The 25,198-nt window shown below is 37.5% G+C and overlaps 6 protein-coding genes across 11 annotated transcripts; 2 read left to right on the plus strand and 4 right to left on the minus strand.

Moving 5' to 3' along the window:
• Positions 1-441: 441 nt before the first annotated feature.
• On the minus strand, positions 442-3,068 carry LOC119993829 (PRKR-interacting protein 1-like). Of its 2 annotated transcripts, XR_005466574.1 has the most exons (3): positions 2,618-3,068; positions 737-1,057; positions 442-700 (listed from the first exon to the last, which is right to left on the minus strand). XR_005466574.1 is itself a non-coding variant. In XM_038841110.1 (2 exons), the coding sequence occupies exons 1-2, from the start codon at positions 2,870-2,872 to the stop codon at positions 788-790; spliced, it is 525 nt and encodes a 174-aa protein (XP_038697038.1). In that variant the 5' UTR covers positions 2,873-3,068; the 3' UTR covers positions 442-787. The 2 variants fall into 2 exon arrangements, 1 of the variants encoding a protein (XP_038697038.1); XM_038841110.1 differs by having other exon boundaries at positions 442-1,057.
• Positions 3,069-3,528: 460 nt separating this feature from the next.
• LOC119993879 (tryptophan synthase beta chain 2) lies at positions 3,529-6,643 on the minus strand. Of its 2 annotated transcripts, none has more exons than XM_038841182.1 (6): positions 6,454-6,643; positions 5,423-5,765; positions 5,125-5,341; positions 4,259-4,796; positions 4,081-4,179; positions 3,529-3,990 (listed from the first exon to the last, which is right to left on the minus strand). In XM_038841182.1, exons 1-6 carry the CDS (start codon positions 6,524-6,526, stop codon positions 3,734-3,736), a joined length of 1,527 nt encoding a protein of 508 aa, XP_038697110.1. In that variant the 5' UTR covers positions 6,527-6,643; the 3' UTR covers positions 3,529-3,733. The 2 variants fall into 2 exon arrangements, with proteins under 2 accessions (XP_038697110.1, XP_038697111.1); XM_038841183.1 differs by having other exon boundaries at positions 5,423-5,786; positions 6,454-6,584.
• A 1,558-nt stretch (positions 6,644-8,201) lies between these two features.
• Positions 8,202-8,729, minus strand: LOC119992445 (stress-induced protein KIN2-like). The gene is made up of 2 exons (XM_038839129.1): positions 8,564-8,729; positions 8,202-8,476 (listed from the first exon to the last, which is right to left on the minus strand). The coding sequence occupies exons 1-2, from the start codon at positions 8,687-8,689 to the stop codon at positions 8,402-8,404; spliced, it is 201 nt and encodes a 66-aa protein (XP_038695057.1). The 5' UTR covers positions 8,690-8,729; the 3' UTR covers positions 8,202-8,401.
• A 1,777-nt stretch (positions 8,730-10,506) lies between these two features.
• Positions 10,507-12,975, plus strand: LOC119993147 (S-adenosylmethionine decarboxylase proenzyme-like). The gene is made up of 5 exons (XM_038840099.1): positions 10,507-10,617; positions 10,714-10,781; positions 11,264-11,415; positions 11,506-11,521; positions 11,655-12,975. The coding sequence occupies exons 3-5, from the start codon at positions 11,281-11,283 to the stop codon at positions 12,740-12,742; spliced, it is 1,239 nt and encodes a 412-aa protein (XP_038696027.1). The 5' UTR covers positions 10,507-10,617; positions 10,714-10,781; positions 11,264-11,280; the 3' UTR covers positions 12,743-12,975.
• On the minus strand, positions 12,872-16,724 carry LOC119993145 (ABC transporter F family member 4-like). Of its 4 annotated transcripts, none has more exons than XM_038840097.1 (8): positions 16,462-16,724; positions 15,556-15,678; positions 15,323-15,469; positions 15,197-15,235; positions 14,949-15,104; positions 14,545-14,642; positions 13,905-14,118; positions 12,872-13,816 (listed from the first exon to the last, which is right to left on the minus strand). In XM_038840097.1, exons 1-8 carry the CDS (start codon positions 16,553-16,555, stop codon positions 13,731-13,733), a joined length of 957 nt encoding a protein of 318 aa, XP_038696025.1. In that variant the 5' UTR covers positions 16,556-16,724; the 3' UTR covers positions 12,872-13,730. The 4 variants fall into 4 exon arrangements, with proteins under 4 accessions (XP_038696025.1, XP_038696024.1, XP_038696023.1 ...); XM_038840096.1 differs by having other exon boundaries at positions 15,326-15,472; XM_038840095.1 differs by having other exon boundaries at positions 15,323-15,472.
• Positions 16,725-21,000: 4,276 nt separating this feature from the next.
• LOC119992550 (protein NSP-INTERACTING KINASE 1-like) lies at positions 21,001-24,592 on the plus strand. Its single transcript, XM_038839294.1, has 11 exons — positions 21,001-21,624; positions 21,733-21,865; positions 21,987-22,058; positions 22,148-22,291; positions 22,372-22,443; positions 22,546-22,605; positions 22,735-22,832; positions 22,953-23,102; positions 23,182-23,523; positions 23,607-23,986; positions 24,086-24,592. Exons 1-11 carry the CDS (start codon positions 21,528-21,530, stop codon positions 24,404-24,406), a joined length of 1,869 nt encoding a protein of 622 aa, XP_038695222.1. The 5' UTR covers positions 21,001-21,527; the 3' UTR covers positions 24,407-24,592.
• Positions 24,593-25,198: the final 606 nt, after the last annotated feature.

The raw sequence follows: 25,198 nt of genomic DNA on the forward strand, positions 1-25,198 counted from the left end.
GTGGTTTTTTCTTTTCAGAACTAAAAACACATTAACTCACTCTTTGGACATTCGATATAAATTTAAATTTGGATTCGTGCATACACAAAATTTCTCATTGTAAATTGAATCAAAATCTGACGCGTAATCACAAAAATATTGTTTCCACTAATAATAAAACTCAGAACCTTCTGAGTGCACATTATTTGACCCCAAAGAAATTCTCAATCTAGGTTATCATCCAAATGATTTTTTTTACCATGCACAATAAAAAAAACCATATTGAATATATTGAAGAAAAGAAATAATAGTAAACTTATATGAAACAAAGCAAAAGCAGCCAGGTGACAGAGGGAGAGAGATCGCCAAGTGTTTTTCTAGGTGGATAATTTAGATTAGGAGAGACATACAAATAGAGCTGCTGTAAGGGCTTGGAAGGCTTGGAAACATACACAATATAACTTTAAAAAAATTCAAACTTCAAACTGAGTTCAAATCGAATCTCACAAAATTATACACATCAACCACTCAATTACAAGTGGTGATTAAAAGCTTCAGAGTTTCATTCCATTCCATCAAGATTCTTCACCATTTGTAAGGCATTGATGTAGATGAGTATTAACATAGAATGAATTACATTCCATCACTTTCAAGGAAACAAAGTAGAGCAAATCCTTTCAGGCTTATCAACCATTTCTGTTGTTTTCTCCCAATCATCTCCCTCTAGGATTTGGAACTTACTAGACACCGTGGATACCTGTTGAAGTTTGAACAGCGGGCTGGAGAAACGAATTCAATAAAAGCTCGTTTAGTTTTCTGCGTTGTTATCCAAGTCATCCTCGTCTTCTGAAGGTTCTTCATTCTGATGCTCTTCTCCACCGGCATTCAACTGGGTCTTCTTTTCCTTTTTCCTGTTCCTTTTCTTTTGACGTTTCAAACGCTTCTTTGCAGTTCGTTCCTCTGCAGCTTTCAATCTTTCCTCCCTCCTCATGTTGAATTCTGCTATCTCCTTCTTTTTCTGGTAGTCAACATCCATTCTGGCAAGCCGATCTTGTTCCTTCCTTCTCATTTGCCGATACTGTTTCAAGAATATGAATGATAATAATTTTTTGAAAAATAAAACCCAACAAGATTTCTTAGTATCAGTCAAGAAGAAAATTTTATTGTTTCTCAACCAAATTATAAGCATTCATGGTTTCTCAAAATACCCAAAAGCATACAAATGAGAAGATCCAGGGAAGATCCAGGATCACTATGTTTTAATGTACTACGCACTACTAAATCGGTATCACACTATCAAAGTGGAAGATTTGAAGATAAAAACCAATCTCAATGGATTTGAAATTCTGCTACAAAGAAAGTAAATCAACTGTGGGTACCCCAGGAAGAATCATGTAACTGTAATCTGTCCTATTGGCATGCCTAAATTCATAAAGTGGAAGGTACATTAGATAATATACTCACCAAGTATCAGGGCAGTTGAATAGTAGGACATGAAAAACCAGAACAAAAGATGCTTGTTTATTGTTCATATAAGCATTATCAGTTAACATCTTGAACGTCACATTTGAAAGTGCATCTACAAAATTCGAGAAAGAAGAGGAGATATTTGGCGAAGACAATGAAGTGCACAACTTCACAATGAGCAGAATCAGGCCAAATAAAATCAAATTCAAAGGAACCCCCGAGTAACAGAATCACGATTCTAAAACTATTCTCATAAGATAAAGCAATGAATGACATACAACAATACTACCCTTGCTAAGGATAGTCCACAATCACACAGAAGAACACTTTACACGTTATTTGACAGCTTATATGGTAGCTTAGTTTAGACAGCTTATAACCTACATACAGGAAGCTCCACCAAAGGAAGCCAAAATTGCAAGCTTCATCAATTTGCACATTTTCAACAAGCAATATGTATTCTGACTAACAGTTCCCTATTAATATCAACAAACACAATATTGACAAATAAGATGCAAAGGGGACGCTCTGCCAATAAATCACTCTTCCTTTTTTTCCCCCGACTTATGTTGAAGCCAAAAAAAGGTATATAATGTCATGAACTCTAATAACCAAGAAGTGACACTGTAAGAGAACTCTCAACCTTCTCTCTCTTTGAAATATAATTAATCAGTAATCAAATAATTTCTGCTGAATCTACTACCAACCCTTTCACTTCTCCTGCTATCTAGATACTTTAACACTGACAGCAACATGTCCAGTTTGTCTTCGTTATCTGGCCGTATCTTTTGGTATGCAATAAGGATGAAAGGATCCAGAAACAACCTTTAAGTATTTACCCCATATGAAGATATACTCATCATGCAATATTGCAGCATTTATGTAGCTTTCTCTACACCAAAAGAAGTTAACAGTAAGCAAATTTTCTGTTGCACAGCAAAATACCCAGCCAAAAACTCTACAACAAGCAGTTAAGTAGGATGCTGGTGATTTCCTAGGGTTCCACAACCACAACCTAATTGAGGATGCAAAAACCCAAAACAACGAATAAATCCACATTCAACTATCCCCACAAGTTCCTTTCAATCCCCTTTATCCCAACTCACTTCCTTAATTTCATTACGAGTATGCACATCAAGGCCTAACGCATTTGGAGAAGTGAAATACATACCTGGTGGAAGTCACCTGAACCAGAACCAGCAGAGCTACCAGAGGTATTGTTGACACGGACCGGAACATTCTCAAGGATTCGCCGGAGCTTGATCTCCAGATCCTCCTCCTCTTCCTTCAAGACCGGCGTGTATTCCACAAGCGCCGTTGATCCCGCAGCCGACGCTGGAGGCCGAGGTGGAAGGAGTAGCGACTTTGATTTTTCAGGTGCCGCCACCAGCTGCAAGTCCCCGTCCTTAGGCCTACCCGTGGACATTTTTCCTCAAAACTTTCCGGTTTGAGGTTCCCCTCTCTAGACAGAATGTATTTAGACAAACACCAAACCCTAAACAGGATTAAATTAAACCAAGAAGAAAAGAATTCCCAAGCTATAACATGAATTTGTGAAACCCTAACCAAGACAATCTTCCCGGCCAAAGCTCACCAAGGCAATCTGTGTGTTGCGCGGGCGGAAACGACGTCGTTTAAGGAACAATACAACAACCAAACTTGACGAGGCGAGAGGTCCCATAATTTTGGGCCACATCTTATGATCCAGGCCTTTATGCCAGGCCCAACTCCCCCGTAATAAGCTTCAAATTAAAAATAGAACCCATTATAATTACGGCCTGAAAGGTCTCACATGCCAATTTGATGGCATTCTATTGCAGTGAACTCGAAATTTTTTACAGTATTTCTTTTTTCTGGTGCCCTAGGAACCACCCAGCCCAGCTATGTGGGCATAAACCTCGAGGCGTCAGAATAGCTCACACTCCGCTAACAACAAGTAAGAATGGATCAAAGTCCATACGGGTGAAATGAGACTCTTAACCACTCACCGTGAGTGGACATGCCCACGGAACCAAAAAAAATACTACCAGCTTGTTCGAACTCTCGATCTTATTAACATCATCCACCTTAAACGCAAAGATATAACCAACTGAGCTATTACTCCGTGATTAAACTCGAAATTTTCATCAATAACAAACTACTAGATTGCAGATAAGTAACATCTCAGGTTTTACAGAACTCTTTAAGGGGGGAAAAAAAAAACAAAAGGTACCCCAAAATTGTTACAACAGTGTCTCATTTGAATTCAGTACCTGCAAATTCCTTCAATACTTATATAGAAGACACCTTATGGCACCAATTTAGGAATTTTGGCCAATGAAGCTTGTATCTTTTCCTCTGAAAATGACAAGTCAACCATATTTCCTTGCAAGAACTTTTCATAAGCTGCAAGGTCAAAATGGCCATGGCCACACATTGCCATTAGGATAACCTTTGCTTCTCCACTCTCTCTACATTGGATTGCTTCTCTTATGGTTGCAGCTATTGCATGGGTAGGCTCTGGTGCCGGTATTACTCCTTCAGTCCTAGCAAATTTAATTGCCGCTACAAGTATATGTTCACATAATGAAAATCAGCTTCTTGTCATGTAATTCTCAATTGAAAAGCTAGAATATATGAAGAGGAGTGAATTACCTTCAAAGCACTCAGTTTGCGGAATTGCTGTTGCTTCCATGAAACCCAACTCATAGACGTGTGATATCAACGGGGCCATACCATGATAGCGTAATCCTCCTGTAATAATGAAAAAGGCATCATTGAAGAACAATTCAGAAAATGTGAACTTCTCGTGTTAACAAGATATGTTTATTACCAGCGTGAATTGGGTCAGGAATGAAATCGTGTCCAAGCGTATGCATCTTCATCAATGGAGTCATCCCAGCTGTATCGCCATAGTCATACGCATAAACCCCTTTTGTCAATGAAGGACACGCTGTAGGTTCAACTGCTTTAATGGCAGGGTTGATTTTCCCGTTGAGCTTCTCCCGAATGAAAGGAAAAGTAAGCCCTGCAAAATTTGATCCACCACCGGTGCAACCTATGATCACATCAGGTGTTTCACCTATAGCCTCCATCTGCTTAAGACACTCCTCGCCTATAACAGTCTGGTGTAGCAAAACATGATTGAGCACACTCCCTAGGCAGTATTTTGTATCAGCATTTTTACCTGCAACTTCAACCGCTTCTGATATAGCGATTCCAAGACTTCCAGGGCTCAATGGATCCATCTGAAGAATTTTCTGTCCGGCATCAGTAATGCTTGATGGAGAAGGATGAACCTTTGCTCCCCATGTCTGCATCATCAATCTACGATATGGTTTCTGATCATAAGAAGCCCGAACTTGCCATACCTGTAAGTACATTCAATACAAGAGATCAACAGCTTTACATCGTAGAGAGTCACAGAAATATAAAATGCAGAAATTTGTGCAACTATGACTGAAATCCTTCAACTCACAAGACTAAATACGAATGGAGCATGATAATATAATCGGATTTCATTTTACAAAACAGGATATAACCTAAGTATGTATTCTACTTTTGATTTGATACACAAGCATTATGCAGAGCGAGGTATATCCTTTAGAGATGCACACGACGATATCCAGGTTTGGTCAGCAAATTTGAATGATAACCCAGTTCAACTTAACCAGATCATAAATATGTTTAGGATTATACCTCGCAGCTGATATCAAATAAGCTGCAGGCAAAAGCTAGAGCACTCCCCCACTGCCCCGCTCCAGTTTCAGTCACAACATTCTTGATGCCTTCCTGTGCATTGTAGAACACTTGTGGGACTGCCGTGTTGGGCTTATGCGATCCAGCAGGGCTAGTTCCTTCATACTTGTAGTAAATTCTGGCAGGGGTGTTAAGAAGCTTCTCCAATCTTTTCGCTCTATTTAATTGGAATACACAAACTGAGTCTTAGCATGTAAGAGACGTACATTCCGAATAAACATAGTTATAAAGAGTTTACCGAATCAGAGGAGTCGGGCGCCAAAGCCTGTAAACATCAAGAACTTCATTTGGGATATCTATGAACCTCTCATTGCTTGCCTCCTGCTTAATCAACTCATTGGGAAAAAGAGGAGACAAATCTTCATGTTTAACTGGTTCGAAAGTTTGGGGATGCAGAGTGGGAGGAGGTTTCACCGGAAGATCTGCAATTAGATTGTACCATTGACAAGGAACTTCAAAGGCTTTTAGATCATCACTTAAAGCTGCTCTTGTTCTCAATCTACACCCATTTGAGCGACGTAGATGCATCGGCTTCATCTTCAATGAAATACACCCCAGCCATTGATTATTCGACAAAGGATCTAAAGCAAGTCAGGATGTCACTATTGTTTCAAAGAAGAATATCACCAACTCATTAAAAACATAGGCATTGGATCCAAAAAAATGCAAAAATAGTTCATTGTAACTTCATTGAGCCAGTGAATCCCATTCGGTTAAAAATAACTCTCGCGCCATTAAATTTGCAGCAACACTAAGAAATCAAAGTATTTGTTTCAATAAAGGAGCCCTTCTACTACACATCACCTGAACCCTATCTTAGCATGTTTGTTTTGAGCTGCTGAAAACATGAACCCTCTTCATTTACAGAACCAATGCAATCACATTAAGCACCATCTCCAATCAGAATAGCTTGAAAACACACATCTAAACTTCTCCCAACAAAAGAATAATTGAAACCGGCAAGGACTAAAGCCCCAACAAAACCCATTTGATTACCAATACAAAACCTCATCAAAAAGGAGCTACAGATGAACCCCCATAGACACAGACGCTCCTCACAAATGAACACAGAAAAAACCTCTAAACAAAAGCACTCAAAATCGATCAGTTCACCAGAACCCAAAGATTTCTGTCAACAAGCAATCATACACTGCATACAACAAATTCAAACCAGATATAACATGGGTTTGCATCAAAACACGGAACAATTGCTTTAAACAATCAAACAAGTAAAAAAAAAAAAAAAAAAACTAATGGGATTTTTATTACCTTGGATTTGGATGCTTGAAGAACCAGAAAAAATGGGAGTTGGGTTTGTAGAGAAAATAGAGTAAGTGGCCATTCCAAGAGATGCCAGAGTAGAACTGATGAATCAAGAGCAGCTCAGACTTGCTCAAGAGTCTTAAACCAATACGTCTTTCTAGACTTTGCCACTTTTTGGGACCATAAAACGTGAGCAAATTATGTTCAATGAACAATGAATGCTCATGAATGAGAGCCGTTGACTTTTGTGGGCTCGAAAGTCCGAAGCCCATCAAGTGGCCCAAATGAGTTATAGTAGTTCTCTCATATGTGAGCTTGTCCGTCCATGCCACATCATAAGTCTTCCAAGTGTCCCATCATCTGCCTGTTTGGCAGGGCGGCGGCCACAGCGGATCCGCTGGAGGCCAATGCACTGCCAAACGGCACATTTTCGTTAGCGGAAAAGAAGCTCCCTAAGGGAGCTTCTTTCTTCAGCGGATAAAACGCTGCAGCTTTTTGGCGTGGGTCCCACGCCAAAAAGCTGCAGCAGTTATTTTTAAAATTTTAAATGTGTGGGTCCCACACTTTAATATAAAATATTACTATTTAATGATTTAAATATTATGAATTAATTATATTTATATTTATATTTATGTATTCTAATAAAAATATTTATATTTATGTTTATGTATTCTAATAAAAATTATGAATTTATTATATTTATGCAGTTATAATTATTATAACAGTAAATTTAATATTGAAATAAATTAATTAAAACTTAAAAATACTAATAAAATATTTATATTTAAGACTTTTAATTTTATAGGTGTTTAATTTTAATACATAATGATAAATTAAAAAATACAATAAATGTAAGAAAATTAATTTTATTAATTAAATGTAAATTAAAAATACAATAAATATAAAAAAATTAAGTTGATTAATTAAAAAAATACTTCAAATTAATTTTAAATATAAATTATATTTGATTAATTAAATTAATACTTAAAATTAATTTTAATAAGAATTATATTTATTAGATTACTTTTAATATAAATATAAAAAAAACTAATATTATAATACTTTATTTCAACCATTTTTCCGCTAGCGTCAGTTTTTAGTTCACCAAACACCTCACAGCATATTTCACAGCTTTAAGCTCAGCATATTTTTCACAGCATTCCCGCTAGCATTGAAAATCAATTTTTCCGCTCTGCCAAACGGAGCCCATGTGTTTATAAAATATTCACGTGCGTGAATCTTAAAATTTGGATTGTATTTCCAATGTATTTAATTGATCAAATTCAGATTACTTTAAATTTAAATAAATTAAACTAGACAATAACCTAATTCGAATTAAGATTTAGACAAGATTTGTTGTGTTTGAATCCGATTTTGAACAGGAGATATAACTTATATTCTAACATAGTTTAATTCAAGTCGGACAAATTCGATCATTCAGATCGGATAGGATACACTCCCTACGTACAGGATTGGGGTACGTACCCCTCAGCTCTGGGTTGACGAGGCCCATCAAGTGACTTAAAACGAGATTGGGAAGGTCGGAAGGATCGAAATTGTTAAGATTGATTAGTAGGAAAAGGTTATTTGGCAATGCGCGCAAGGACTGGAAACTAAACTCTTCTACATAACTTTTTTTTTTTTCTGTGTTTGATTGATTCTGGCATATTTTCCTGGAATTTTGAGTGACGGAAAAGTACTGGATTGATTAGGTTCTGGAGTCAAAATTTTTACAAATTTCCTCGCAGATCTGATTGATCAGTATTGATTTATTGAACCGTAAATATGAGAAGTGGGTGTATTTGCATCACATTCTATAGATGCATTTCATATGTGAATAGTAACCAAAACCCAAAAATACTCTTATTTCAAAATGAAGATCAATAACAGCTCCATATATAGAAGATTAAAAAACTTGAAAAACAGAGTCCAGGGAGAAGATGATCAGCAGCAGTCATTTGTTCATCCCAACACTGTTCTTGACAGCATCAGCTGCCCCTTGTGCTTTAGCCTGCATCTGCTGTCCAGCCTGCAATACAATTTCAAAATATAAAGGTGCATTACATGTGTATGTGATGTATATATGTATGTATGTATTTGTATGAATGTGTTTTACCTCTTGGCATGATTCCTTGGCAGATTGGGCAGCATTGCTAGCCTTGTCCATCATTTGGCTGCCCTTCTCCTGTGCCTGGCCTTTGGCCTGCCCAGCTTGGAAACCTGCGCTCTGAGAATCATTCATCTTTCTGCTAAAATCTCACAAGGAAGTGAATCAAACTACTCCTTTAACTTGATTTGGTGAATTGGAACTGACTTGTGGGGGGATTTATGGGAAACCACTGCCAGTCCAATGCTTGACACGTGTCATGTGATGCCATCTTGCATTGGGTTGTTGACACGTGTCAGCTGACATTATCAAATGAAAGGATTTGGTCCTCTGGTTTAGGGAAGCTGGAGATGATATATATGATTGACTTTCAAAGTTGGTTGCGAATTGAGAGGGGCTAGCCTTTGAAATGTTCATCTACTAACTACTAATTGGGCTTTCCAGGGATTCTAGTTGGACTATCTAATTGGGCTTGCGTTAAGATTGACAGACAATTAAGTGTTTGGGCCGAAAACTGATTGGGCTGTCAGGTCCACGCAAAACTTTTCCATTTGTCAACAATGTAAATTTGGTCAAAACTTAGTCAGTAATCATGTGGGTTCCTAGTTCCCATTGAGAATCAAACTCACAACAAATTTCAGTTGACATTGTCACATTGATGCACATCCCTTTACATGATCATGGGGGTATTCGGTTGAGGTTGAATGTTCGGTTTGAATCATAAATAATGCTCATAGGACAAACCCATCACTATGGTCCCATCAAAAGACAAGTTAGTATAGATCTTTCTCAATCTCTAGTTCACAAAATTTGACTTGGTCAGTTTTGTTCGGTCTACGTCCCTTTTGAATTGATGATTTGTGACAAGAAGTATATGTGAATGCGATGACGATGAACTTTTTTCATGACAAAAACTAACTCTTAACGCATCTTTAATTGTCAATCAGAAGTCTTTTTTCGTATGTCAAAAGCACCTTTTGAATTTAGGTACCCCCACGAACCTATTCCCATGCAAGAAGGATATATGCATGTGGTTTCTCTTGGTCTTGGTTGTAATTGAGTTTGGAAATGAAATGCCGAGCCTCACACGTGGACAATCAAAGGCCGGGAATTTCATCGATCTTATAATTAGGAACTTTGATGCATGTAAATCTCGAATATTTTTAGATCGTTCTACTCTCCCTAAGTATTTGATGAGTGGCGTTAATGTGAAGAGTTAAACTTGGGTTTCCTAATTGGAAGGATGCATTCGCAACTAATTTAGACATAATTGGGTGGCTAAGAAGCTTTTGCTTTAAAAAGTTTCACGTTCTTTGATTCTGAATCAACAAAATATGTTCCATGTTCATTTATATGTATAGGTACAATGGCTTTGGTATGTGATGCTTAAACAGAATATACTATGTATACAAGTAATTACATCAATGAAAGGTAGCTCGATTGATAATCGATTGGGTTAAACATATGTATGTTCAAGAATCGAATAAGAAACATATTTCTAAGCGGTATTTAAAAAAAAAATGTATACAAGTAATTACCAAATATAAACCTTTTTTTCCTTCTATTTATAGATCTAAATTGCTAATTTGAGGATATAATTTCCTACTTTTCCTACTTGTTCCACATAGAGAGTCCAATTAACGATGCTTTGTTTCTGACCGTCCGATCAAATAACATATTATCCCCGACCCCATTTTATCACGAGCATACGTAATACCAAGAGTACCCCTACAATTACGTGTGGCCTTTTGAGTACAAAAATGATTGAAACCAAACATCTGGCGGCGTATAATTTTCCAGTCAAAAAGTCGGACGCAGAAGGGTATGACCGTCATTTTGTCCAAAAGCCGTGTCAGTCGGTGACGCTTGAACATACCCTTTCGAACCCGAATTACACTATATAAAGCACCCCTTCGCCTCTCTCAACAGCCGCCAGCATAAAGCTTATCGAACTCGTTATCCACAATTCTCTCTCGATTGCGATTTTTAGGGTTCTCGATTTGGAATCGATTGCGTTTTCTCGTATAAGCTTGCGGTGCTGTTTCTTTTGAATCTTGAAATCGGTAAGTTCCGTAGTAAGTTTTTGTTGATTCTTGTTATGAACCTATGGTTGTGTTGTTTATTGTGTGCTGAGTTGTTTGGTTTGTTTTAAATTTCATGGATTTGATTGAAGAATAAGAAGGGGATCAAGGGGCTTACGGTTTTTGCTCAAATTCATATATTATTGGTACACGCTTTTCTTGATCTTTATTTGATTTCCTTGTGGATTTGGATTCTATGTTTTTAATGGTTTCGAATGGGTGTCTTGATCTGTTGGTGTATATGGATGACTACGTAGTAATATATGCATAGATATATAAATGTGTATGTATAGCTGTACGGATCTCATTATTTATTCGTGTGATTTGTTCGCCTGTTTCTGATGTTTGTAACTTATATATGCATATTTGGAAACTTTATCATTCTGGTGATATGTTCAATCTATTCAGCAGTCAGCAGTTTTGGATATGAATGTTATTTCAGAGTATGTGTTGAGTTATTGTTTACTTTAGATGTTGTTGTATATGTACCTTCAGTTTATCATGCATATTGATTTTTCTGCTTATGGCATGGTGTGTAGTTTTCTTTGAATATGTTGGTGGGTTGCATCTTTCTGGTGCCAGCTTTTCTGGTTTTAGTTGACTCATCTTGCTGTTTGTTTTCTTGCAGGCATACTGAATGATCTAATGGAAACAAAAGGTGGTAAAAAGTCTAGTAGTAGTAGTAAATCCTTATTCTACGAAGCTCCTCTCGGTTACAGCATTGAAGACATTCGACCCAACGGTGGCATCAAGAAATTCCGATCTGCTGCTTACTCTAACGTGAGTTTAATACCTTAGCTATTTATTTTGCTTATTTCTCCGTATAGATAGATGCCTTTGTATTCTAATATTTAATTTTTCTTTGTGCAGTGTGTGAGGAAGCCATCCTGAGATTTCTGTGGCTTGATATAACTCCTGAGTTTTATATTTCTGCAATCGTACTGTTGTCCTCTTTTATTTTCTTCTGTTTCTCGCCCTCCTCTCATACTCTCCAGCGTCGTGATAGTTTCTTTACGATACAATGGCCTTGCCAGTCTCTGCAATTGGATTTGAAGGCTATGAAAAGAGGCTTGAAATTTCTTTTTTTGAGCCAGGCGTCTTTGCTGATCCTGGAGGGATTGGCTTCAGTGCCTTGTCCAGGAATCAGCTGGAAGAGATTCTAAACCCTGCTGAATGCACAATTGTTGCCTCTCTGGTGAATGATGAAGTTGATTCTTACGTACTTTCGGAATCTAGCCTCTTTGTGTACCCTTACAAACTTATCATCAAGACCTGTGGCACTACAAAGTTACTTCTTTCAATACCAGCCATCCTTAAGTTGGCTGACTACCTTTCCCTAAGGGTAAAATCTGTGAGTTACACTCGTGGGAGCTTTACGTTTCCAGGGGCTCAGCCATTTCCACACCGTAGCTTCTCTGAGGAAGTTGCTGTTCTTGACAGTCATTTCAGCCAACTTGGGTTGGATAGCAAGGCTTATGTGATGGGCTGTTCTGATAAATCTCAGAAGTGGCATGTTTATTCTGCTTGTGCTGGAGCTAGTTCCAATTGTGACCCAATTTATACTTTGGAGGTGTGCATGACTGGATTGGACAGAAAGAGTGCATCTGTCTTCTACAAAACAAATGCAAGTTCTGCAGCTGCTATGACCGAAGCTTCTGGGATTAGGAAAATTCTTCCACAATCAGATATATGTGATTTTGATTTTGAACCTTGCGGTTACTCCATGAACAGCATCCAACAAGGTGCAATTTCTACTATCCATGTGACACCAGAAGATGGTTTCAGCTACGCTAGCTTTGAGGCTGTGGGTTATGATTTTAAAGTAGTGGATTTGACCCAGCTGCTTGAGAGGGTGTTGGCATGCTTCCAACCTACAGATTTCTCTGTTGCACTGCATTCTGATGTGGTTGGTGAAGATCTTGGAGCCAGGTTCCTTATGGATTTCAAGGGATACTGTTTTGATCAAAGGAGCTGTGAAGTGATGGGGAAGGGTGGGTCTATCATCTACCAGACCTTCGCAAAGGTTGCGGACCAGTTATCTCCCAGGTCTACATTGAAAGGAGGCTGGAGCGAGGACGAGAAGGACGAGGAAGTTGAATCGAAATAGCTCTGAATCTGATGTTCGTGATGTTTTTAATTTCAATCGTTTTATATGAATAAATGTTGTGGGGTTATGTTCTTAAGTATGAGGGCATGGTCCTGCCATAGGTGATGCTACCATGATCTCCTTTGTTAGCAAGACTAAATTTGGTTTATGTAAGCAACTTTATGTTATGTGCCGGGTTTTTCAATTTTGTAAGTTGTTTTTCAATTATTTTAATGAGTGTTGTTATCTTTCTTTGTTGATGGCCTGATGATGATGAAGTTATGGATTAGTCTAATTGATTATATGTCAGTGTTCCCTTAATCATTCATTTTGGTGAATGTTTGGAATGGACAAAAAGATACTTTTCGTCCCTCAATTAGATGGCGAGTTTCATTTTTGTCTTGAAGTTTTTTTTTTTCTCATTTACGTCCCTCAACTATTGAAAAGTATCATTTTCGTCCTTTTAAGTGAGGTTGAAGTTGAGAAAAACCTGATTTGACGAATAATATGACGTCACGTAAGATTTTTCAATGGTCAGATTTATTCGAGGGATAAACATGGTACTTTCTCATAGTTGAGAGACAAAAAAGGAAAAAAAGAGAGTCAAGGGACGAAAATGAAACCCAATTAATAATTGAGGGATGAAAAATACTCTTTTGCCATTGGAAATGGACTTGTGGACAGTTTCGGTTATATTTTGCTCTTGAACTGGATATTTAGTTTGAGATGTTAACCTCGGTCTCCTCGTCTTACCTATTAAACCTATTAAAGATAGGAAAAAGAGAGCATATATGCTGTAAGATATGCCGAATTTTAGTGCTAAAAGGGATAATATAGAGTAATGGAGAAACTCTAATCAACAAAATTGTAGCCATATACTCCTCCTTGTCAAATAGAGAGTACAAAAACATGCAGAATAATATCAAGTAAGATCTCATCCTCCCATTTATGAGTACTTGCCTTCTCATTTGTGACCACACAAAAAAAAGTTTCAGCTAATAGAGAACATTCAGTAAGGTCGAAACTTCCTAGCTGCTCGCATCTGCTGTATCCGCCTTTTATCCTCCTCAAACTTGCTTTGAAGTGTCAAAATTTCTGCAACAACAAAATGCACATCAGCGCTTTGCTTTAAAATTCAGTGTTCAATGAGAATGAGAGAGAGAGCAAGTAAAAGTCATCATACCATTCCTTCGATCTTCTCTTTTCTTGAACCGATAGAAATCAAGCCCAACTACTTCCTTCTTCTTCTTCTTGGTCATCTTATCCTCCACCGCGGCCTGGGCAACAGAGCCCACAGCAATCCCACTTTCAGAATCTGTGGTCTTCTTCCTTCCTTTGTGATGCACAACAACAGTCCATCCCCCTTCTGCAGCTTGGGCCTCTCTTTCCTTTCTTTCCTGTGCAGTGTATAATGGGAAGAATGAAAAATTAAGCAATAGCTGCAAGTCTGCTACCCTATAACAGTCGGAAAATTCAAACTTGAACATGCATGATGACATATGTATTTGAAAATAATGTAAATTCATATAGACAGATTCATTATTTTCCTCACAGTAAAATCAGAGCTGAGATAATCAGCTCCAAGTTGATTATGACTTACCCCAAGACCAACAAAATTTCTCGAGGAGACAACAACACTGTCACCAATGCACCTTTCTATAAATATATTCCATTCAAATTAAAAGTACTGTTACAATTTTGAACCAAAGAATGCATGATCCATACAGGGCTTGCATATATATGCACAAGCATCAGCAAAAGGAGGAATAAAAAATTGCCCTTTTTAGTGTCAACTCGCCAATTCTGCAGTAAATGCAACATACCTGTTCCAGTCGTTCCTCGTGAGCAATTATGAAGTCATCAATTCTTTGTTGCAAGACCTTCAAACCTGGTCTACTTTGATGATACTCCGTTATCCATTCTGCAAAGTACGCTCTCAATAAGAACTAACTATAAAGCTGCCTATTAAAGACGGAATATACAACTGATCTTAGAAACTTTGATGTGACCATAAATGAGAAAAGGAGAAAGTGGGAAAAGACAGACACAATTCAACAAGATGCTTAAACTAACACAGCTATTGACTTGGGTGGGGAGGGGGGGGGGGATTACATATACATGTATGTACCTACGATCATCAGTGAGAAAAATGAATATCTACCACAGGTCTACCATGAGATTATGAGAAGCTACATACTAATTAATGTCACCAATTCAAAAGTCATACTTTTCATTCCTGCTGAAGAGTCCTCGTCACCAGAAGAAATATGATAAACATCATCCTGGTCAATGTCAATGTCCTCTTTTTCCTTCAGAAACAAATCACCTTTCTTCATTGTGTCACCATCTTTCTTTCTTTTTTTCTTTGCTCCCTTGGATTTATCTTTGGATTAGGAAAAAAACACGATTATTTGGGGAATAAACAAGAATATTAACTGCATTTTGTATAAATAAGAAAAGAAAGTCAAGGCTTACCAGTTCTCATCTCCATTCCAACATCAGGTAGGCTGAGCCCTTTAAGATATCAAAATGTATTAAAAAATAAGCAAGATCTGTTTGCCAAAGTATATTATTTATAGCCAAAATATAGAATTTCATTACCACAATTTTTTTCTTCCAAACTATAAACAGCTTTGGCACCACACTGTTCATTTTTGCCGATCTCATCATCAACTCTCTTCTCCCCTTTTCTTTTCTTTTTCCTTGACTTGTTCTCATTCTTTTCTTCTGCTGCTTTGATTGATTTATCTTCTGAAACAACATAAGTAGTAGACATTAACTAAGCAAGCATTTTTCCCATTTTCAAGTAAATTTTACATCTGAACAGTTTTCACCTTCTTCACCGATATGAATTGCTTTTTCAGCACCATCATTGATTCCCTTCTTCCTTTTCCTCTTCTTCTCCTCCAATGGTTTACTAGTTGCATATTCTCCTTTATTTTTATTCAACGTTCCATCTGAAAAAACGCAAAAGATAAACTTCATTCTAGCAAGTGTATCACTTAACCAACATACCAATTATAGGTTTTGTAATCGAAATGTCGCTAAATCCGAGGAGATATTCACATATGTGTCTACATTAATTAAATATAAAGCCAAGATACCTCTCTGCTTTTAACCCCCCAAATACCTTGGCTATTATGAAATTTCAATTACTTAAATGGTAACATAAATTAATGGCTTTATTATAAGGTAAACAAACATCATCATTCCTAGAAAGATGCCATTCCAGAAAGGAGACGAACATCCTTAAAAATGTGCACAGACCTTGTAGTTGGAAAAGACAAGACATTTGTCTGCCTTCAGAAAAAATAATTGCTGCTTTCTCTTATCAAATTAGGGTTCGAGACACAATTGAGGAATTAGTTTCCGGAACCCACTAAATCAGATTCAGAACATCAAACTTGTAAAGAGAACCTTTTTCATTTTTGTGAGAAGATTATATGTTGAAAGCCTAATTATTATTGCACTTTGGCTCCTCCAACAATGTTCAATACTTCAACCAGCATTTGCAAAACCCAACGGCAATACAAAACCAAAGAACCCACATGAAGATGAATACAGAAATCAAAAGCAAACCCAAAACATAAATTAAACCGATAAATCACCAATAGAAGAAATCAAATAGTATGAAAGAACGCTAATTTCAACACCCAAAAACATTTTGTTATAATTGAATGAAACAAAAGGCAACAAAGCTATGTCACACCCAACTGAAAGAAAAAAAGGAGACTGAATACCATTCAGAACAAGCTCCGTGTTTCCCTTCTTGGGCTTCTTATGCTTCCTCTCCTTCTTCCTTTTGTTCCCCTTAGCTTCGTTTTCACTCCCCATCTCTCTCTGCGTCTCCCTCAATCACTGAATAGACTGACGTACGGTTTATACAAATAGAAGGTTAGGGACTTGGGGCACCAGCGCAAGCGAGACTGATAAGCGCATAAGAGAGACAGAGAGGAAGAGAGGGCAAGAGCTGCGACTGCGAACAGGGACGGGGAGGCAGAAATTGAAGAACGAAGGAACTCGCAAAGTAAACAATATAATGGGCCGTCTTCTTACCCTAACCCAACCCAACCCAGTCTCATTCCTTTCCTTATTAGCCCACCTTAATGGCCCAATATAATTATGTTGAGCCCAATTTCCTAAACAGTCCGCCTTATCTATCCTAACCCATTTCTTTTCTAACCCAAAAACATATGTGAAGACTCAGATAGTAGTTTAGGGATGTCATCGAGGTGGGTTTGAGGTGGGAATCTCTTTGCCCGTCCCCATATCCACCATTTTTTTTCTACATCATATTAGTGCACTTAAAACAAGAATGCTTCACATAGTGATTAGGTGATCAACAGTTTAGAAATTGTAGTTGATTGTTTGGTGTTTCATATTATTGTAGTGGAAAAATGGAGGAGCTTTTGTATGGATAAAACTGGTTGTGTTTTACATCACAAATTTGCTTTTACATAGAAAGCGTACGTTTGAAAAAGAGGAAGAGAAACTCAGCTTTGGATTCTGTTTTGTTAGATCCAAGAGGGTACATACATGTTTGGAGATTGAATATGACACATCAGTTTCTACCTTGTCCTCTCCTATTCTTCACTTAGTTGAAAAATTATACCATACAGTACAGTCATTCTTATCAGCAATGCCTGAGCATTTGTGTGAAACCAGACTCAGCAAGGCAGCTTTTCCATAGCTGCAAATTGATGGAATAAGACCAGTCGATGAGCGGCAAAAAGCGGTGAGTGTGACTGAACAAGTCATATACGTAAATATTTGCAGTCGCTAACATGCGTATCATTGTGAGAGTTTTGTGCGCGGGAATTGTTTACCATCACCCGTAAAATTCTGGAATGCAGACAGGAGATAGGACAAAGTGATGCATAGTAGGCATGACAAAATGCCAGCATTATTGTGATGCTTGGTAAGCCTGTTATTATACTTCAAGACTCACTGCACAGGACCACAGAGAGAGATCAAAAGAGTTTGAGTTTAAGAACAAGTGGAAGGGGGACCAAAATGTATGTACTTGGGAGACCGACCTTAATCTTCTATGTATGTGTGTATGTATGTATGTCTCCTTATGTCTTCTTATTTTCTTGGTGATTGCAATTGCTTATTCAGATTATGAAAATTAGGTTTATTTTTGAGGAAACCAGTCAACAGTGACAGGTAGGTAAGAATAATGAAAGATTTGTCTATTGGGAAGTTATAAGAATATGCTATTACTGTACCAAAAGGAACATCTTGTAAGGAGGGAAAACACAGTGCAAAAGAAGAGGCATCATGGACCTGACCTGGACAAAATAATTACATGGATAAATGAAAGTAGATTTTCTTTTCTTTCTTTCTTGGTCTCTGGTGTCATTTCATTGTGTTAAATATTAAAGAAATCATGATGCATAGCAAAGTAAGGATTGAGGGATTGGCCATATATGTGTACCATTGAGCTGAGATTTGTCCTAATTTACGATGTCTATCTCACTCAATATTATTGAGGTCACACGTAGTTAAGATTTGGCCTAATTTACTATATCATCATATGAGAAAACTTATCTGTGTAGACTCTACGGCTCAACTTTTAGCTTATATGAAATGGGACTGAGGGGCGGTCCGGTACCTAAGGTACCGGACTATCGTCCTGTACGTAATATGAGCGGTTGGATTTCAAAAACCAAATCCAACGGTCTAACTTTTTTTGACTAAAATTTTTTCTCCTCTCCAGATGCCTCTCTCCTTTCCTTTACTCTCTCTCTTATTCTCCGTTCACAAAAAATTCAATCGGCGATCCATCCTTTCCTCCCTCTTCCCTGGCAAGAGAGAGACCAATTTTGTTTGAACAGATCTACATTCGACAACTCCGTATTCGATTTTATATACCTGCAAGGGTCGGGCACCAGAGTTCACGAGAGATACATCCATGCAAGGGTCGGGCACCAGAGTTCATGAGAGATAAATACATGCAAGGGTCGGGCACCAGAGTTCATGAGAGAGAAATAATTGTTTGTTTGAGTAGATCTTGTTTTGCTGATTTGTCAAGCTTAGATCTAGTAATGGTTTTTGAAGTTTTTCTTTGTTCATGGGAGATGAATAAATTGTTATTTAAGGTCTAAGAGGAATGTAAAATTTAATTTTAAAAGAAAATTTTTTGATCAAAGAAACATAAAAACAGTTGCAAAGTAGATATTAAAATATGGAGGCGAAGCTGCGAAGAGGACATGATGAAGGAGAAAACCCATCTGTTTCTTCCTTTGTCTTTTGGATTTTTGCTGCACTTCTCGACAAAAACAAAAGAGAGAGGGGAAGTCAGACAGCCGTTTGATTTTATTATTATAATCTAACGGCTCAGATTACGTACAGGACAATAGTCCGGTACCTTAGGTACCGGACCGCCCCTCGATCCAATGAAATGACCCTTATAAAGAAAAAAGTTACCCTTTCTCAAATCCATTGTTTGCTACATCATTGCCTCCATAATCTTGTGTCTTGTGAACACATGCAATTATCACACTTGCTTTCATGTCAATTGACTAGAAGAGATGGTCATACTTTGAAGAGCATTTCTTAAAAGCATCAAAAATCATTTCCACTACTGTCGAGATGTTTCTCCCACTTTTAAGACTACCCCCAATTCATTAATTAAAAAAATCAATTAGTCTCAAAAGGTGCCCTGAGTTCTTATCTGATCATCACCCATCAACCCCAACAAAAAATATGAACAAAATAATTGTTTAATTAAATGTTTTCAAATCAGAATATTGCAAGAGATGCTGATCTGGAATGGACAATGATATTTGATATCAAATGTCCCTAAGAATGTAAACAAATACATGTTGAGGAAGAAAGAGTATCAAATGTTAAGTGGAAGATAAGGGGACAAAATGGGTCCTAAGGAAGGAAGAACCAAAGAAATTTGCTTGGATGCAAATGTTATGCCACTTTTTTTGGGCACATTAAGACTATTGGGATGATGTGGATGAGCCCACTTAATTGCTTCAAGAGTTGAAGTTGTGGAACTTTTGTGGGGGACACAAGGGTTCATCCATCCATGTCTATTTCTAGATTCTAAATTCCCAATTAATCTCACATGAAGACACATTTGCATTATTTGATGCTTTCTCCCCTCCCCACACATGCCATATAATTACTAATTAGTATTTGCAAGCATAATCATTTACCTAATCTAGTCAATTGACTCTCTTTTAGAGATATGCTAATAATGGTGTTCAAATTTGGCATACTATGGTCTTGCAGCTATATATTATAGGTCTTGAAGAGGATACTTTGTAACGTAGAGAGATAATTTCCGCAATCTAACAACTTCTTTGTGAAAAAAATAGATACAGCAACCTGAACTCAAAGCCTAAACCCTGAAAAACGATAAAGCAATTTTCTAAAATTTACACTAATGCTTGTCAATTGTAATTATGTAATTGCAAGCGTGCAATTAGGCTTAATTATCAGAACATAATTTTTTAAGAGTGTTGATGTAATCTCATTGTAAGCCAATGCTTACGCGCCACGTTTCAACTATTAGTCTAGAAGCATATGCTTAAACACATATTTAATGTATTTATTGGATTGTTCTATATATACTAATCTCATGTAGCAATCACAGTCAATTTAATCTATGAGAAAGTGAGCATATATATTGCCTAGCTGTGTCCCCATACTTATGCTCCTTAATCTATGGACATTTTTTTTGTCATTTCCCCAAAATGAAGGGCAGCCCCTGTTGTCTTCTCATGCTTAGTCAATTTTCTTCTCTAAATGTGTTGGGGCAGTATATTGTCACCATTTGAGCTCTGCTTACCCTTAAATCATGTTGGGCTTGCCTCAATATTCACTAAATAAGTGAAGATTAGGTAGATACTTGGCTTATTTTATGAATTTACAAAAACAATTTAAACATTCGGTATGAGTCTAAATTTAGATTGTCAAACTTGTGCGCACAAAAATCTCTCACATAAAGACATGATAAATTGACCAAAACTCAACGCGTGACATATAGAATAGCATAAACCTCAACATTTACAGCACAAAAGTGACTAACATACACACAGAAACATTAGTGCATTTAAAAAACTGTCAAGACCCAACAAAGACACTGATTTTTCTTTGGTCATGGTCTTCTTTCTTCAATGGTGGGTATTTCATCAATCTCGAGACACTTTTGGCCTCTTGAGATACTAACATTCTCATAAAATTAGTGTGAATACGACAAACATAGATCAAATTGGGGGATTATAAAAATGTGGGTTTTAGGAGTCTTATTGAATGTCTGAACTCAAGAGAATGTTGGATTCTCCTTTGTCCTAAGCAAACCATTTTTTTTTGTACCATACCACCCACCACATGCTTCTTTTCTTGTTTTACATTCACCATTCCATAAAATACACACACATACTAACCAAACCATCTTCATTTTATTATTTTGCTTTATAGTGCAAAGCATATTAACAATGCCCATCTCTAGGCAGCAAGATGCCTCGTGACTCTCTGACCCAGAAAATGAATTTTTCCCTATTTCCTTCTGATCATAATATTGCCTAGATTTGTTCATATTGACTCACAGGCGTGCTACTTCACTTTATGCTAATCCGAAAGATGGTCTTTTCTTGGGTTTTGACGCAAAGATTTTAGCTTTAATGGGTTTCTGGCATGGAAAGGGAGTGTTGGGTTCTGATCTGAGTATTGCTGTTAAACAAAAGAGACCCACTTCAAGATTTTTCTCATTGGGGCCAAAATAGTCTCCGTAGAAGGTTTTGGTATCTGGATTTCTATTGTTCTTGTAAATTTCACTTAATTGGGGATGATAAGAAGAGAAATAGTGTTCTGTTTTCTGATCCTTTTGTGGTTTTGGGATTCTGCAAATGGGTTATTATCTACCAAAGGAGTGAACTTTGAAGGTAAGCTTTTATGAAATCTGCAATAATGGCGTGTGTCTTCTTCTTCTTCTTTAGCTTCCAAAAGGGGAGAAAATGGTGGTATCTTTATCTGGGTGTTTTTTGTTTCAGTTCAAGCTTTAATGGGTATAAAAGCATCTCTACATGATCCTCATGGTGTTCTTGACAATTGGGATGGGAATGCTGTTGATCCTTGTAGTTGGACTATGGTCACTTGTTCTCCTGAGAGCCTGGTCATTGGCTTGTAAGTCTTAATTAATTAGTTAATTTAAGAGACCAGAAGATCTTCTGTGGACCATATTCATAAGGCATTAATGGAGATTTTGCTTGAAATTGCTGAAAACAATGTCTTTTTTTTTCTGCAGGGGAACTCCTAGTCAGAGTTTATCAGGTACTCTCTCTCCAAGCATAGGAAACTTGACAAATCTTCAAATTGTGTGAGTACCAACCAAAGATTTGAGAATTTTGAAGTACAAAAATGGTGATTATATTGTCTAACATGTAATAATGTTCTACTATTTCACAGGCTCTTACAGAACAACAACATTACAGGACCAGTTCCATCAGAGCTCGGAAAGCTTTCGAAACTTCGGACACTTGATCTCTCTAATAACTTATTCACAGGGGATATTCCTTCCTCTCTAGGCTTCCTGAGAAACCTCCAGTACATGTAAGCATCATTACAAGAAACTGAATGTAACTTCTTATGGTTCTGTATTTGACATGAATTTTTTTGAACTTGCTGTGTAGGAGGCTTAACAATAATAGTCTATCAGGAGCATTTCCTATGTCATTAGCTAATATGACTCAGCTTGCCTTCCTGTAAGTAAATTGATTCCTTATAGCTGTTTGTCCACTGATGAATTCTTATGGTTCTTGTTGGGGAAGAAGCCTTTATCCTTTTTTTGGTCTTTGATTTTGCAGTGACTTGTCCTTCAACAACCTGACTGGCCATGTACCCAAAGTTTTGGCTAAAACATTCAAGTAACTTCCTCTCTTCTTCTCTTGTCCCTCTCTTTTGAATAGATATAGTTGTATACAAATGTACAGGATATGAGACGGTAATTTCATACTGGATTTGAATCTCCTTGGCTAATTTCTTTGTTTTTGCAGCATTGTGGGAAACCCTCAAATTTGTCCAACTGGGTCTGAACCAGAATGCTTTGGAACATCACTGATGCCCCTGTCAATGAACCTGAATGGCTCTCAAAGTAAGTAAAGTAGAATTTTCAAATCATTTTACCCAAACACGCTAAATTGTCCATAATTTGATTTCAATGTATTTGTTTATGGTTGTCTCGGTCTTGACCTGAATTTCTTCACTCCTTAAGCTACTCATGTATCTGGAAAACCTAAGAGCCACAAGATGGCCCTTGCATTTGGCTCGAGCATCGGATGTGTCTCTTTGATCATTCTTGTGTTTGGACTACTTCTCTGGTGGAGGCAAAGGCACAATCAGCAGACATTCTTTGATGCTAAGGGTCAGTAACTTTTTATTTACTTTATGTAGAATGGCTAAGTACTTCCTGCAACTGATTTCGTATCCCTTTAAATCGTCAGACCGGCATCAAGAGGAAGTCTCTCTTGGAAACTTGAGGAGGTTCCAGTTTAGAGAACTTCAGATTGCGACGAACAACTTCAGAAGTAAGAACATATTAGGGAAAGGTGGGTTTGGAAATGTTTACAAAGGAATACTCCAGGATGGGACTCCGGTTGCTGTCAAGAGGCTAAAAGATGGCAACGCCATTGGAGGACAGATTCAATTCCAGACGGAAGTTGAGATGATTAGCTTAGCGGTGCACAGAAACCTAATTACACTATATGGGTTTTGCATTACTCAGACAGAAAGGCTTCTGGTTTATCCATTTATGTCCAACGGCAGTGTTGCTTCTCGTCTAAAAGGTAAAATAGCTCAAACAAAAAAAAACATGAAAAAAAAACCAATTCTGTGTAGTTACTCTACTCCTTTCAATTAACTTTGACAGGGAAGCCAGTATTGGATTGGGGCATGCGAAAGAGGATTGCCTTAGGAGCTGCAAGGGGGTTGTTATATCTCCACGAGCAATGCAATCCGAAGATAATTCATAGGGATGTTAAGGCTGCAAATATATTGCTTGATGATTGTTGTGAAGCTGTGGTAGGAGATTTTGGGTTGGCAAAACTTTTGGATCATGAGGATTCTCATGTCACAACAGCTGTGAGAGGCACTGTGGGGCATATAGCTCCTGAATATCTTTCCACCGGCCAGTCGTCTGAGAAAACGGATGTCTTTGGGTTTGGGATGCTTCTACTTGAACTAATCACAGGCCTAAGAGCACTTGCATTCGGCAAGGCAGCAAACCAGAAAGAAACAATGCTTGACTGGGTGAGTGTGTGTGTGTGTGTGTGTATGTTTTCAGCTTAAGAAATTGCATTCCTTTTTCTGCTCCAAAGCTTTTGAGTGACATTGCTGTTGTAATTAAAGGTGAAGAAGATTCATCAGGAGAAGAAGCTTGAGATTCTTGTAGACAAGGATCTTAAAAATAACCATGATTCGATTGAGCTTGAGGAGATTGTTCAAGTGGCACTGTTATGCACACAATATCTTCCAGCTCACAGACCGAAAATGTCGGAAGTAGTTCGTATGCTTGAAGGTGATGGGCTTGCAGAAAGATGGGAAGCTTCCCAAAAAGTTGAAACAACAAAATGCAAACCCCATGAATTCTCCTCATCAGATCGATACTCCGACCTTACTGATGACTCTTCATTGCTTGTTCAGGCAATGGAGCTGTCAGGGCCAAGGTGAAATGAATCCCTTATCTGTTTTGATTTCCTTTCTTTCTTCTTCATCAATAGTAAGAATGTTACAACAGGAAAAATTATAGATTTGTTTATTCTAAGTCCAGTTGTCCTATGTTGATAGTAGCATATCAGAGCTTGTATTCAACTGTATAGATTTTGCTTTGAGAAAACTGAGTTTTCTGAACCAAAATTGATGTATTTTGTATTATTATAGAGTGAAGAAAAAAGGGCAAGCATTGTTCTTGATTTAGGGTTCATGTTGAACTCTAATTTCATATTTTAAACGTGTTCATACAAATGCATTGCTCTTGTAGCTTGTTTAACAGCATCTGTTAAAACCTAGAAACCAGAATTGACTTGATTATGCAACGGTGGGATTCATCAAGAAGTAGAGATCCAATAACCAGCAATATATGGACATGTATGACAATATTGGAGCCACAAAGAAATACATAGTTGACGCCTTCAGTCTAAACAAAGAAATAACGTCGAAAGTGTTGGGGGTGTAGGAGTTGAACTCGCCATAAGTACTCAACTTCACCATCCCAAACAAATCTTTTTTGGGTTTTTTTTTTTTATAAATGAATCCAAAGAAACTTGGTGAACAATATTATGAAAATGCACAAAGTATAAGTACAACCCAAGCAAGAATCAATATTTTTACACCCGAACCATTGGTTAGAGTGAGAAGAATGGTGTGTATCACTCTAATGACCAGAGTTTGAATCTCCTCTTTCAAAAAAAGAATCAATCTTTCTGCACAACAAAAATCCAATTAATTGTTTTGTTTGCTTCC

This window comes from Tripterygium wilfordii, chromosome 23 (genome assembly GCF_013401445.1).
Source record: "Tripterygium wilfordii isolate XIE 37 chromosome 23, ASM1340144v1, whole genome shotgun sequence".
Lineage (NCBI taxonomy): Eukaryota > Viridiplantae > Streptophyta > Magnoliopsida > Celastrales > Celastraceae > Tripterygium > Tripterygium wilfordii.